The sequence below is a fragment of the Cheilinus undulatus genome, linkage group 9 (genome assembly GCF_018320785.1).
Source record: "Cheilinus undulatus linkage group 9, ASM1832078v1, whole genome shotgun sequence".
NCBI classification, from domain to species: domain Eukaryota; kingdom Metazoa; phylum Chordata; class Actinopteri; order Labriformes; family Labridae; genus Cheilinus; species Cheilinus undulatus.
The window spans coordinates 35,842,390-35,856,069 of NC_054873.1; the positions used below are offsets into that span (position 1 = coordinate 35,842,390).

The following is a 13,680-nucleotide window of genomic DNA, read 5'->3' on the forward strand; positions in this document are numbered from 1 at the left end:
CCTAAACGGTTCAGATGGGAGCTTTGCAAGATGGATTCACCAGTGAGAAACATGGAGACGGGCGTATCCATCTGCTTTGCAAGGTTATAAAGTTACCGTCTCAGGTGAAAAGTTTCTGCCTGTGGGCGGGAATGTTAATGTTAAAGATAATACTTCTCCACCTTTCAGAAAATGTGTGCTGAAACAAGCCACTCTCAGATTTTCCCCTCATGATGTCACGTGCGGAGTTAGCACTGCCCCCAGGTTTTGCAAAATGTTTGACCAGCTGTTTTCATTATTACCACTTCCTTTTCTAGCCTTTTGTTTCCCTGTCGCTACCATTTGAGATGTGCTCTGGCAATCAAAGACAAAATAAGCTAATATTTTGACCTAAAATTGTAAAATCTCTCCATTCATACTGAAGGATATTGGATTTTTGTGTTTGTATCTTCTCTGTTTACTGTGAGGTTAGTGTAGAAATGCTGCTGATCCTGTGTTAAACTATTCTGCTGTGTAATCTTTAGAAACACAAAATGAGCACAAAATGTTCTGAATAACAGGAGATATCTGTATCCACTGAAACTATGCCTCCTACACTGCTCGTTAGCTACACGCCTTGAAACAACACACTATTTTGATACATACAGGAATGAAAATGTGGGCTGACAGGTTGGCACAGCTCACAATAGAAGAGGGCCCTAGACCTCTTTGAACTGGAGTCAGAAATTGCGAAACTTAAAGTCGAACCCATTGTACTGGACGCGGCCCAAGAAGTTAAGTGTTCATGTTTTCTGTACATCAGCGCTCATTCTTTCTGAGACGTCAGCTGAGCACATGCTTTACCTGTGACCAGAATAAATGCTGTTGACTTGAGACCAATCCCTCTCTTGTCTTTCTTCAGAGCTTCCAACAAAAGAACACATTCTAACAATATTCTACGATGGAAAAAATATGGATTTGTGAGATTTGCAAATCACTGCATTCTGTTTTCATTTTCATTTTACACAGCGCCCCAACTTTCTTGGAATTGGGGTTGTATAACTTACTGAAATCTTTCTATGTAGAAAAGGCTGTTTCAATGTCAGCAATGTGTGAAACACTTCATTTGACACCAAAGTGTTTTTTAATGCTGATGATGATCTCGTTTGCTTTTAATTCTTGTTTGGAGGCTTCAGTATAAATTTGAGTCTGTTTTATACCCAGTAAGCTTTCAGCAAAATACATTAGAAACTGAACTCATTTTTTCTTCAAATCTCCAGAATTTTAATAACAGCTGCATAAATCCCTACGGTGGCCCTGAGAGCTCACAGCACTTCATCAATTTGACAACACATGCGCAGCATTTAGAAAACACGCTGCAAAGACCAACACAACACATTAGAAAAACGCGCTGCACATAGACCACAACACATTAGAAAAACGCGCTGCAAATAGACCGCAACACATTACAAAAACACGCTGCAAATACACCGCAACACAACGGAAGTGTTTCCAGAGGACACTTAAAAGTGATGCACACGTTCGGACACGCTTATTGATGTTGTCGACCATAGATATGGATACGTAGATGACGCGTCCACAGCTATTAAACGTAGCCGCTCTGCATCTGCCGGTCCGCCATCTTGGAACTGGCGGGATTAGTGAACGCTCATTATAAACAAGCCCACTTCGCCTGTAATCCGCCCTACCTTGCTTAATCCTGAACCAATCTATATGAAATTTGTTTTGTTATAAAGATGAAAGCTTGAACATCATACTGATTACTTACTGGAGTTAAATCGAGGTACTTATTGTGGGTCTGATCAACTTTAAATTAAAAATCCTATTACGTCTATGAGGTGTACAGGGAACATGTGTAATTGAATATTTAGAATCTATATTAAAATAGTTTTTGTTTCCCCAAATAGATTTATATAGATAATTTCTCTCCCTCTCATCTTGGCTCTGGTCTTTAATCTAGGCTACATGCAGGCATACACTGGGAGTTGTCACGCCCTTTCTCACCTGATGATTTTTGAGTTTGCAGTGCATATTAGCCATGTGAGGACACAACGGCCGATCTCGGCTTAATTACTCATGCAGGGGATGGATTTCCGACTTAAACACCCACAGAGCTAGCAGATTCCAGTAAAATTTTCTGAGCGGATCATCAGATGGGAGGCAGAGAGAGAGAGAGAGCTACATGAGGAAAACTAAAGTCTCAACAGGTAAAAGTCCCGACGAGTCACGTGATTTCTAATTTCTCATGATTTTCTTCTTTATGGTACAACAAAAAGTGGCAAAACAAAGAAGGAAAGAGCAAAGTTAAAGCGGAATGTTCCTGGCTTCTTTGATCATCTTTATGTTGTCTAAAAAGCCTAAATCAAACTGATACTCACACTGTCTGTACAGCGCGGTGCACACTGACTCTCTCTCTCTCTGCGGTGCATATAATAATGCTTATCGTCAAAAAGAGAGAATTTTCCTGCATTTAAGTCAAATACCAGTCTTCTGATGACTGATTTATTTGTTTGTGGGACAGCAGAAAATTAAGGCAAATATATTTTTGGAGTGGGCGATAAGAACTGCGTGCTTTACTAACGCCAAAAAATTTTATATCACCTAGTTGTATATTTTAAGTATTGTATTTAATGACATTAAAATAACACTGAGTAAAAAAATAAATACTTAAAGCCAGGAGGTGCTTTCTGCCAGCAACATTAAAATGACCAATCTGGCTTTTAACATTCAGATGACGGTCAGTACTACACCTAGTGAAAGATTCCACATTACCTTCCAAAACAGCGGGTGCATTGTATTTTAAATAAGGTAACAACTTTTAATAAATAACCCGGTCGGAAGTCCTGTACATATTTAAAGCCAGACCACCACCATCAGAGGGAGAAACCCATCGTATCTGTGGGCGTCAGCACAGGAATTTGGCTTTTTCAATGCTGTCTGCCCATATAACTCTGTTGCACTCTCACTCTTTTGCCCTTGCCAAGATGGCGGCCCCAAAGACGTACCATCAGATAGCGAACGCGTCATCTACATCTTGACATCTATGTTGTTGACGTGGATTTTGAGTTACAGTGGTGTTGGAAAATTAGATAAAAAGTGTTTTTGATTAATTTTAACATTGTGGTCGCATGATTCAGATTTTAGCCTATTGCAGTGATCTGCTGTTAAACTATCATTAGCCTTTTGCTTGTAATTAGCCTGCCAATTCTCATAACCTGATGAAACAATACACACGATTAATTCACTGTAAAACCATAGACTGTATATAGTGTGAAACCATGTCAGCAAAACCCGCCGGTAGTTTAACTTACTTGTCCCCTATTAAGGGTTCTGATAGTAACTATAGCCAGCTAACAGCGTGTTTCACACTATATACAGTCTATGGTTTCACAGCGAATTAACCGTGTGTATTATTTCATCAGGTTATGAGAATTGGCAGGCTAATTTAAAGCAAAAGGCTAACGATAGTTTAACAGCAGACCACTGCAATAGGCTAATATCTGAATCATACGATCACAATGTTAAAATTAATCAAAAACACTTACTTTTTATCTCATTTTCCAGCACCACTGTGACTCAAAATCCGCGTCAACAACATCAACAAGCGTGTCCGAACGTGTGCATCACTTTTAAGTGTCCTCTGGAAACACTTCCGTTGTGTTGCGGTGTATTTGCAGCGCGTTTTTCTAATGTGTTGTGTTGGCCTTTGCAGCGCGTTTTCTAAATGCTGTGCATGTGTTGTCAAATTGATGAAGATGTTTGTGTGCATCACTTTTAAGTGTCCTCTGGAAACACTTCTGTTGTGTTGCGGTGTATTTGCAGCGCGTTTTTGTAATGTGTTGCGGTCTATTTGCAGCGCGTTTTTCTAATGTGTTGTGGTCTATTTGCAGCGCGTTTTTCTAATGTGTTGTGGTCTATTTGCAGCGTGTTTTTCTAATGTGTTGTGGTGTATGTGCAGCGTGTTTTTCTAATGTGTTGTGGTCTATTTGCAGCGCGTTTTTGTAATGTGTTGTGGTGTATGTGCAGCGTGTTTTTCTAATGTGTTGTGGTCTATTTGCAGCGCGTTTTTCTAATGTGTTGTGTTGGTCTTTGCAGCATGTTTTCTAAATGCTGCGCATGTGTTGTCAAATTGATGAAGATGTTTTCTTAATTTGCTTGTGTTTTGTCTTTTTGCATGTGTTTTCTTAAGTTGCAGTGCTGTGAGCTCTCAGGGCCACCGTATAAATCAGTGATACAACATCACCATCTAATGTTGAACTGAAATATGCCAGAGAATTGTGTCACCGCCTCTGTGTCTGCACTGCTGCCCCTATGAGAAGTTGACCTTTGCAACATGTTCCTCGACACTTACGGAGTAAACATGTCATGCTGGTGAAGTATTTGGTGGTTGTCCAATAATTAACCAGCTGACGGATAAGGCAGGAAATGTGGAGAGATATAGGGAGTAAGGAGGAAACAAAAACGACACACATAGTAGAGAGAAGTACAATCAGCAAAGAAAGAGGACGTTGACTCAGCAGAAGCACTAAGAAGAGAAAAAGAGGAAGAGGAAAGCTCTGACACTCCATGTGTGTCAGTGAATGCTTCATTTGTGTCTCTCCTGCTTTCATGTACTCCACAGACGACTCTCAGGTGGCCCGGACCATTGAGCTGAATGATGGCACTCGAATGCCAGTTTTGGGTTTGGGGACATGGAAGGTAGATGCAACATTAATTTTGAATTGCATTTCTATTTTACAAGGTATTATCAGTTTAATTTCCTGCATATTGCTTATTATGCAATTTATTTCCTTAAACCGCCAAATACATGCATTTAAGTGTAAGTGTGCTTTACTATATAAGATATTACTCATTTGTCAAGTTCAAGTGGCAACAAACTTAATGACTCTTAAAATACTGTCAGACATGAGCTAATAGAAGAATTCCACCTCTTATCAGGTAACATTACTGTTTGATAGTGGTTGGTTCATGACACAGTAGCTAACTTCTAGCTAACAATACCGGAGCTAGTTAAAGTTACGTTAGCTTGTTAGCACTATCGAAGCCACCTATAGTGACTCTGCTGTTGTCCTTTTATGTTATGAAATATTTTTTCAAACAGACTAAATGTCCAACTACAATTTGTAAAAGATGTCTTACCTTTTCCAGTCCCACCATCTTCCCCGCTCTTCAGTTCAAGGTGCAGTTGAAGCCGCCATTGCTGCCGGGTACCGCCACATAGACACGGCTTACGCCTATGGCAACGAGATTGAAATTGGCAAGGCTCTGTGTGCCAAGATACAGCAGGGCATCATCAAACGAGAGGACATGTTCATCGTAAGTAAGGTGGGTGCAGATAAGACCGGGTATTTCAGCAAGACCAGTATACAACATGAGGAGAAGCATAGACCAAAACACTGATGAGAGCAATGTCCCTGTTCACTACAGAGTGTGCTTTATAATTATTTTAGACAGTTTTACCTCCGCCAAGGAGGTTATGTGATCGGGTGGGTTTGTTTGTTTGTTTGTTTGTTTGTTAGCAGTATAACTTAAAAAGTCATGGACGGATTTTGATGAAATTTTCAGGAAATGTCAGAAATGGCATAAGGAAGAACTGATTAGATTGTGGGAGTGATCCAGATCACCGTCTGGATCCAGGAATTTTTTTAAAGGATTCTGTACTATTGGGAGATAGGGTTAATGGCAAAGGTCTGCGCTGTTACTACTTTACACCAGGAGATGACGGACATGAGTAACTTATTCAAAGTTTTGGAATTTATAGACAGACGAGTCGGAGTGTAACAGAGAGAAAGATAGCGAATTGTAGTGAGAATACTCACAATACTGGGAGGAACAGAGGAATATTCACCCTCTGCCATGACTTCCACATGTAGCGAAGCCAATGCTTTGCCTCACCGTGTCTCCACCCCACTGGGGAGGGAGTCAGCGGCGAATTAGATTTTGGGAGTGATCCGGATCACTGTCTGGATCCAGGAATGTTTTCAAAGGATTCTTCACTGTTGGGAGATAGGGCTGATGGCGGAGGTCTGCGCTCTCTGAGTGCTTTTCTAGTCTTGAATGCATTTACACACATGTTGACTTCAACAGTTGTTTTTCAATCCTTCATAATAAACATAGGAGCATTTTAATGTGGTAGATAGTCCATTTGTGGCTTTATAAGACTTTATGAGATTTAAATGAGTATTAAATCTGTGGCATATGATGTTACAGTGATGAATTTACATCATTTGGATTTATTGCAATCTTGATTTAAAAATGTCAGTTTTCAAGAATCTCTATCATGAATCTAACATGAGGAATTGGGCTTCAACCAGTGCATCAAAGGGGGCATGCAGCAGCGGACTTTGCCCTCTCTGCTACCTGTAGCAGAAAGCACTCATGTTATTTCAAGCCTAACGAGAGGAAAATGTTTTTTATCTGTAAATGAGCCTATATGGTGCTCGTATAAGGATATGAGAATGTAGATGTAGTCAGCAAAATAAGGAGAGAGGCCCACCCTGCAGTAGTAGCATATCCTCTTTATCTTGTCTCCCAACTATTTGCAACTGCAGCAACTGACAGCTTATCAAGGCAGACGCTGTCAACAGGCATGCAGGAGGAATTTCAAAATAAAAGCATAGCTTGAAGGTGATGATGTAGATCGATGCTTTGAATTTCCATCAGTCTTACTGGATAATTAATCAACCAACTGATAAATCGATACACATCGATGGATCATTACACCCCTACTGCAAACCCCCCAGTGCCTGCTGGAGGTCCCCAGCTGAGGAAGCCAACAAAACCACATCGTCTGCAAGAAGCATAGATGGAATTCTGCAGTTCCCAAACCAGAAACCCTCCTCCCCCAACTGTGCCTCGAGATCCTGTCCATGAAAATCACAAACAGAATCACTGCAGCCCTGGAGGAGGCCAACACACACTGGCCGACAGAATGCTGACACAGCTATTCCTTTGGTTATACAAGGACCTGATGGCTTGCCAAAATAAATTCTACCATGCATCATAGTTCAACATAACATTTGGACATGCCATTAGAGGCATTTTTTAACTGAAATCTATAACCTGTTTAAATAAAGTGTGAAAAATTTAAGACAGGATAAGTTTTTCTAATAATTACAGACATCAGACCATTGTCTGTATAGAAAAATAACAGAGATATGGCACAAAACATAGAACTTCTAAAGAATTTATAATTTAAATTTCATTATGAAAGCCCTTTTAGTATAGTATTAGTTGATGAGTGCATTTTATATTCCACTGTAGAGGACTCACTGTATAGGAAATAGAGAGAGGGAAACACTGAAGGCCATAATTTCAGAAAAAATCGTAGTCTCAGTGACATCATCCAATAGTTTGTGTTAAAGCATATCTGAAACAGTGATTGCCATAATGGAAATACTATTTCCACTTAACTGTCTGACAGTTGAGAAGATCTGCAAGCCTGCCAGAAAACATACATGCGAGTTTAGTCTGCTCACCAGGGATTTAAATTCAATCATACCTGTAATTATGTAAATTAATGTGAAACTTTCAGCTTTATGACAACAGATATGTTATTTAAACATAAGAAAAACATCATCAGCTATAGTGTGTGTGAAAAACAAAATGAGCTGCTCAGGATGAAAAAGATTTTGTATGAGGCTGTAAATATGTTCATTTTATCTGAAAAAATGGATGAACCCTATGACTTTCAGCAAATTTAGTTTCTGAACATATTTTTTTTACTGAAAGCCTTCCCAACACATATTCAAAACTGCACAGACATACCCACATTCAAATCACAGCTCAAAACTCACCTTGTTAGACAGGCTTTTCATTTATGATACTGATTTTGTTCTGTCATTTATGTTTGACTGTTTGTTTTTGTCAGCTTTATCTACTTTTAATGTTCATTTATAAGTGTCTGTTTCTTTTTTCTTCATTGTACAGTGTCTTTGAGTTTTTATAAAAAGCGTTTTATAAATAAAATGTATATATATTATTGTTGCTATTATTATTATTGTTCTTAATTATTATTATATATTACGTTATTATAAGCATTATTATTATTATTATTATTATTATTATTATTATTATTATTATTTTACGATGAGTAAAACCACAGATGGTTAATAAATTGACCTCTCCCATTCGTGAACTGAGTTTATATGACCACCTCTAGTTTACATAAATATGCAAAATGAAAAAAGCCCTGTATGTGATTAATTACGTCTATTTTACTTACTTATTTTTTCTTTTTGGTAGCTGTGGCATACTCATTTTGCCCCAGAGGACATCCCATTATGCTTAAACAAGTCTCTGAAAGACCTCCAGCTGGACTACCTGGACCTTTACCTCATACATTTCCCTGTCGGCTTTAAGGTACAGTGTGGTATCCACAGTAGTATGGTAAAATTAAAGAAAAAAAGTAAAGCAACCAGTTAATTTTGATTCACCATTTATGCCTTTTTATTAAATGTCCTGTTGATCTTTGTAAGAATTTAACAATTAAAAAAAAATGTATCTTTGCCCAAAATATAGTTTTGACTGTTACCTTCAACTCTCCTCTCAGAAAGTGGGCGATGAGCTTTTCCCTAAGAAGGACGGACAAATTCTGACCTCTGATGTCGACTATGTAGATGTCTGGAGGGTATGTGAACTCTGTATATGTGTTTGCATCCAAACAGCTAAAAATCAGTGAAAACATCAGTTGAATAAAGATTCAACATTTTTTTTTTAAATCAAACCATTTTTTTATGTCAGTCTCAGAATAAAAACAGTATGGATACTACTTTCTTCGTAATTACACTCTGATAGTGTCTAGTGAAGCTCGTTATGTCTTTGACTGTTGTCTATGCTGTTGCGTCTTCAGGGGATGGAAGCCCTGCAGGCCTCTGGGAAAGTGAAAAGTATTGGTGTGTCCAACTTCAGCATCCTGCAGCTGGAGAGACTTCTTGCCCTGTGCAGGGTGCCTCCTGCTGTCAACCAGGTCCTAATTATTGAGTAAATGGACTGGAGATGAATCCAGGTTCAGAAATGTACCAATCTGTGTCTGGAAAAGCATCCACATTCACTCTGGTCTGACGCACTGTCATGTGATCCATAGGTGGAGCTCCACCCTTACCTGGTGCAGACAGAAATGATAGAGTTCTGTAAATCCAGGAACATTGCCTTGACTGCCTTCAGCCCCTTTGGCTCACCTGCGAGACCCCCAGAAGAGTAAGACGACCATTTATTAAGATCTTTGTTTTTGGTTCACTGTGCTCAGCTAGAACAGAATTAGAGCTTGCAGATAAATCAGGAGCAAAGTGGGGGTTTTGATCTTCTTCTAAAATGACAGCAACATTTCAGATAAACCTTGGTCAGTTAGGGGGGAATTTAAACTTTAATGACACTGTTTTACTTTTGTCTGACTGCACTATAAATAGATATTTAAAAAAAAAAAAACATTTTAAAGAAATGTTATTAAACCGTTTGAGGTAATCTTCTGGAGATGAGTATCTTTTGCTCTCAAGTTCTGAACTTTTTGTTTAAGATTTATCTATTACCTCCGCCAAAGAGGTTATGTGATCTGGTGGGTTTGTTAGTTAGTTAGCAACATAACTCAAAAAGTTCTGGACGGATTTTGATGAAATTTTCAGGAAATATCAGAAATGGCATAAAATGACATAATGAAGAACTGATTAGATTTTGGGAGTAATCCCAGGAATCCAGGAATTTTTTTAAAGGATTATTTACTATTTGGAGATAGGGCTGAGCTGCCTTGGCAGAGGTCTGCACTCTCCGAGTGCTTTTCTTGTCTAGTTGACTTCACTGATTGGTTTTCTAGTATTGTACTCAAGTATAACCAGTAGGGTCATCAAATGGTTAAAATTGTTGATCAGGTTTCATCTCAGAATTTTGGTTGTTAATCATGATTAGTCTCACCTTTTTGTTATATTATGAAATTCCACTATTTTGCATTAAAACAGTTTTTGTTGCATATTGGACTTTCTGTTCTATGTTGAGCTAATTTACCCCCTTTTGGATTCAAACTTGCTTTTATTTTAAGAACAAACATGGAACTTTAGGTAGAACAGAGATTATGGCATCAATTTAACCACAGAAAAGGGAATTTGTTATGGATTGAAAAGGAAATAAAGAAATGTCAAAAGTGTAACACAAGGTTGAGATGAGGCTTGAATTGTCCACTTAGCTTTCTGTGACTTTTTAAAAGTGAAATGAGACATTCGGGTGCAGTGATGGACTTACTTTACATAACTGAGGCTGCAGGGAGACAACGTAGTCCCTTTCAGTAAAGTTTGCTGAAAGGGACAATAAAACATGCCATTAATTGTAATTTAAAATAAAATAATGAACTTATTATGGATTTTAACTAATTGTAATTAATGCATTATTGCTGAGAGCCCTAATAATGAAAAATATTTTGACATAAATTCACTTTGAGAGAAGCCAAAATACTGCTATTAAAATCTACTTTTTTAAAAGCAAAAGGAAAATAACTGAAGGTTTTCTCAGAGTACAGAGTTGTTACTTTGATATCTGCAGGGCTTGAGGAGTTAATGTAATAAGACAAGGTTAGAGTGTACTTCCAGTGGACAAAACTTTGTTGACTGTCCTTAGTCAACTGTCCTTTAATTGCAGAGTAAAACTAAAATTACTGATTTTCAAAACTTGTCAAGAAAGTGAAAGTACTCAAAAACCTCTGAACTACAGTAACACGAGTAAGTTGTTTGTTACATTTTATTTAAATGTTACTGGACATTTTCCAGTTGACGCTATTGGGCAAGTGCTGCTGATAGAAACAAAATATATTATGTAGCTAAAATGACCAGTCTACACAGAAAAAGGGATAAGACTTTTTAAATTATTCCCACTAAAAGTGCAGCTTTAGTTTCTTGTTGTGGATTTCACTTCCACAAACAACATCTGGAGTTATGAAGGACCCATGTAGTCTGGCCTCACTGTTATACAATAAACTGATCTTAATCTAATGATGCTGTATCTAATCTAATTCATCTGAGATTAAAATCAGACACTGGATTACGGATTGTTTTGTGAATTAGAAATATGCTTTAGTGATCTGTTTAGTTCAGTTTGTGTGGTGTAGTTGAAATAATCCTTTTCTTTCGTCTGTTTTGTCTCTGACATTTTAGAATCATAGGAGACGCTGATCCACATAAGCTCTTGGAGGATCCTGTCATAGCAGAAATAGGCAAAAAGCACAGACGTAGCCCGGCTCAGGTCAGCGTGGAGGCTCACTGTTCTTTATGAGTTTGTGCATGTGTTTGTTTGTGTGTCTGACTGTGGTCATCATTCAGGTGTTGTTGAGGTACCACGTGCAGCAAGGTATTTCAGTCATCCCAAAGAGTGATCGGCCTCATCACATCCTTCAGAACACAAAGGTAAAACCTCTACAGTGCATCATTTATATATTGTTTTTTTAGAGCCCTTTATACACTGTAGCTGCCTGGAGGTCAATCTTGAAGTTGTTTCTGCAGATTTTTGATTTCCATCTGACTGAAGAGGACATGGCAGCGCTGAGAGGACTGGACCGAGGGTGGAGGTCTGGCATAATGGAAGAGTAAGCAGATGAACGCCCTTTATTGTTCTCAGAATTGTCTGTCCTGGTATTTACACTGTGATGTTCTGTTTATTTCAGAATCAAGTCTCATCCATACTATCCCTTTGAATGAAGCATCCTTGACTTGATCATCTCATCAACAATAACAATCATCAGTATTAAGGCCAGCTTCTGAGGTCTGCCCACAGTATCCCACATTCTACTTGATCAGTGATGTGTTTACCTTCAGTAAAGGAGGGGTGATTGGAACAGTCCCAGTTTCCAATGGGATCGTAATAAATGTGACTAATGAAAAAAGATGTGAAGTTCTTAAAATGTGCACTTTTTCCTACAATGGATAAATCAACGTGTCTAAATAACAGTTCTATTTTATTATGCCACACTTTCTGTACAATTATTAATGAACATGAGACTGATACATGATGAAAATAAACTATCAATGAGTTAAGATAGCAAGAGTAGGAAGTAACTAATCACATTTTTACAAATAACTTCACTCATGCTAACATAATTCAGTTTATTTTTTGTGCATATACTTTTTTGAGCAGTGTTTACATTAGTAGTTTTACTATTATGAGAGTAAATTTGGGAAAGAACTTCACTTTATTTCACAAAGCATCTGTCACTGTACTGGTGGGCTCAGAGGGGGTGCCCTGATGTACAAAAAAGTGCTCTTTGGATCATTTTGGTACTTAAAACTTTGTCAAGTGCCCTCTAGTGTGCCCTCTCAGTGGACAAAATATGATAAAGTGCCATTTTGGGTCTACTTCTAGTGGACAAAACTTGGTTGACTGTCCTTAGTGTGCCCTGTTACTGGAAATTAAGTGACACAGCGCCCTCTAAGAGTGTCCTTCAAGTGGACAAAATGCTGTAAATTCCCTTCCAGGGTGCCCTACCATTGAGGTTTAAGTGACAAAGTGCCCTATTAGGTGCTCTTCGAATAGGTCACATCTGATAAACTGTCCTCTAGGGCAGTGGTTCCCAACCTTTTTTCCTCTACAGTCCTCCTATTTATATTCAAGAACTGAGCTTCCACAGGACCCACACCAATGAAAACAGTTACATTTATGTCAAAATCAACATCAGTTTTATTTGCTTTAAGGGGAATTGCTAAAATCGGTCTAATTAGTTTCTCATCAAACAGTCTTCGCATCAACTTTCTGTGACCTCAGCAGTCAGCCAAAAAAAAATGTTAGGAAAAAGTAGAGTCTCCCCATAGAAGAATATCAGGCAGTAAACAAGTAAACTGGAAGTATCAGTCTTCATTTTTCATTTGTCATCACATTTGTTTGAGTAGATGTTGTCAGTCCACCAAAATAGTGCTTTCCTTATATCTGTCCTCCGTCTATGATCTGCCACAACAAAACATAGTTTTGCCAACTTTATACCATCATTTGTTTAAATGATAATGTGAATATTGTGATATTTTGGTATAAACGTACAGTACTGTGCAGAGGTTTTAGGCATGTTTGGGCCAAAATCTGAGGCTGAAGTAAGGCGTGCAATGGCGAGTACTCTCACCTGAGGGCCCCATCAGGGGAAAGGAGAGGATTGACACAACCCAGGTCATGCTCTGGATGTCTTTGTACATTTCCAAGGGCATGGGAAAATAATTTGATGAAAACAAAACAAAAACCACAGCTTTAGGGCAGAGATATAGGTAGATATGGCGCTTAAACATAGCCTAGGGTACTGCTAGGGCAGGTAGAAGGGTTGCCACAACCCCCTGGTAGTCGTGTGTATGTTCTAAGCACCTGAAAACTGTTGGTGGTTGCTGGGCGTCTTACCAGGGGTGCAATGGCCCGGACAAAAGAAATGCTGTTAAGCTAGACCTTGGCTGGTGAGCGACACACGTACATGTCAGATGTGTCAACACCGACTCCCTCCTCTCTTCAGCCCGGGGTTGTGGAACATCAGGACCTGTGAAGAATTGTTAGCGCTCTACATGCCTAAAACTTCTGCACAGCACTGTATTTATAAAAAATTAACCACGGCTGTAGGGTTTGGAAGAGCCTGAAAATGCTCCTTGAAAATACTTGAATATGATCTTGGAAAAGGTGAATGAACCCTGGCCTTTTACCATAGTTGGAGAATCAAATTCTCTTGTTGTTTTTATAGGTTACACGCATAAGAAAGAT

At 38.7% G+C, this 13,680-nt stretch overlaps 1 protein-coding gene across 1 annotated transcript; it reads left to right on the plus strand.

Annotated features, from left to right (window-relative positions):
* The first annotated feature begins 4,348 nt into the window (after positions 1 to 4,348).
* On the plus strand, positions 4,349 to 13,076 carry zgc:56622 (uncharacterized protein LOC326033 homolog). The gene is made up of 10 exons (XM_041795814.1): positions 4,349 to 4,677; positions 5,128 to 5,304; positions 8,224 to 8,340; positions 8,531 to 8,608; positions 8,831 to 8,947; positions 9,065 to 9,177; positions 11,115 to 11,202; positions 11,280 to 11,363; positions 11,460 to 11,542; positions 11,621 to 13,076. Exons 1-10 carry the CDS (start codon positions 4,546 to 4,548, stop codon positions 11,652 to 11,654), a joined length of 1,023 nt encoding a protein of 340 aa, XP_041651748.1. The 5' UTR covers positions 4,349 to 4,545; the 3' UTR covers positions 11,655 to 13,076.
* The last annotated feature ends 604 nt before the right edge of the window (positions 13,077 to 13,680 follow it).

Coding starts and splice junctions, on each gene's coding strand:
- zgc:56622 (XM_041795814.1), top strand. CDS start 4,546: ATGTGTGTCAGTGAATGCTTCATTTGTGTCTCTCCTGCTTTCATGTAC. Junction 4,678..5,127: donor TGGGTTTGGGGACATGGAAG/GTAGATGCAACA, acceptor TACCTTTTCCAG/TCCCACCATCTTCCCCGCTC. Junction 11,543..11,620: donor AGGTCTGGCATAATGGAAGA/GTAAGCAGATGA, acceptor TGTTTATTTCAG/AATCAAGTCTCATCCATACT.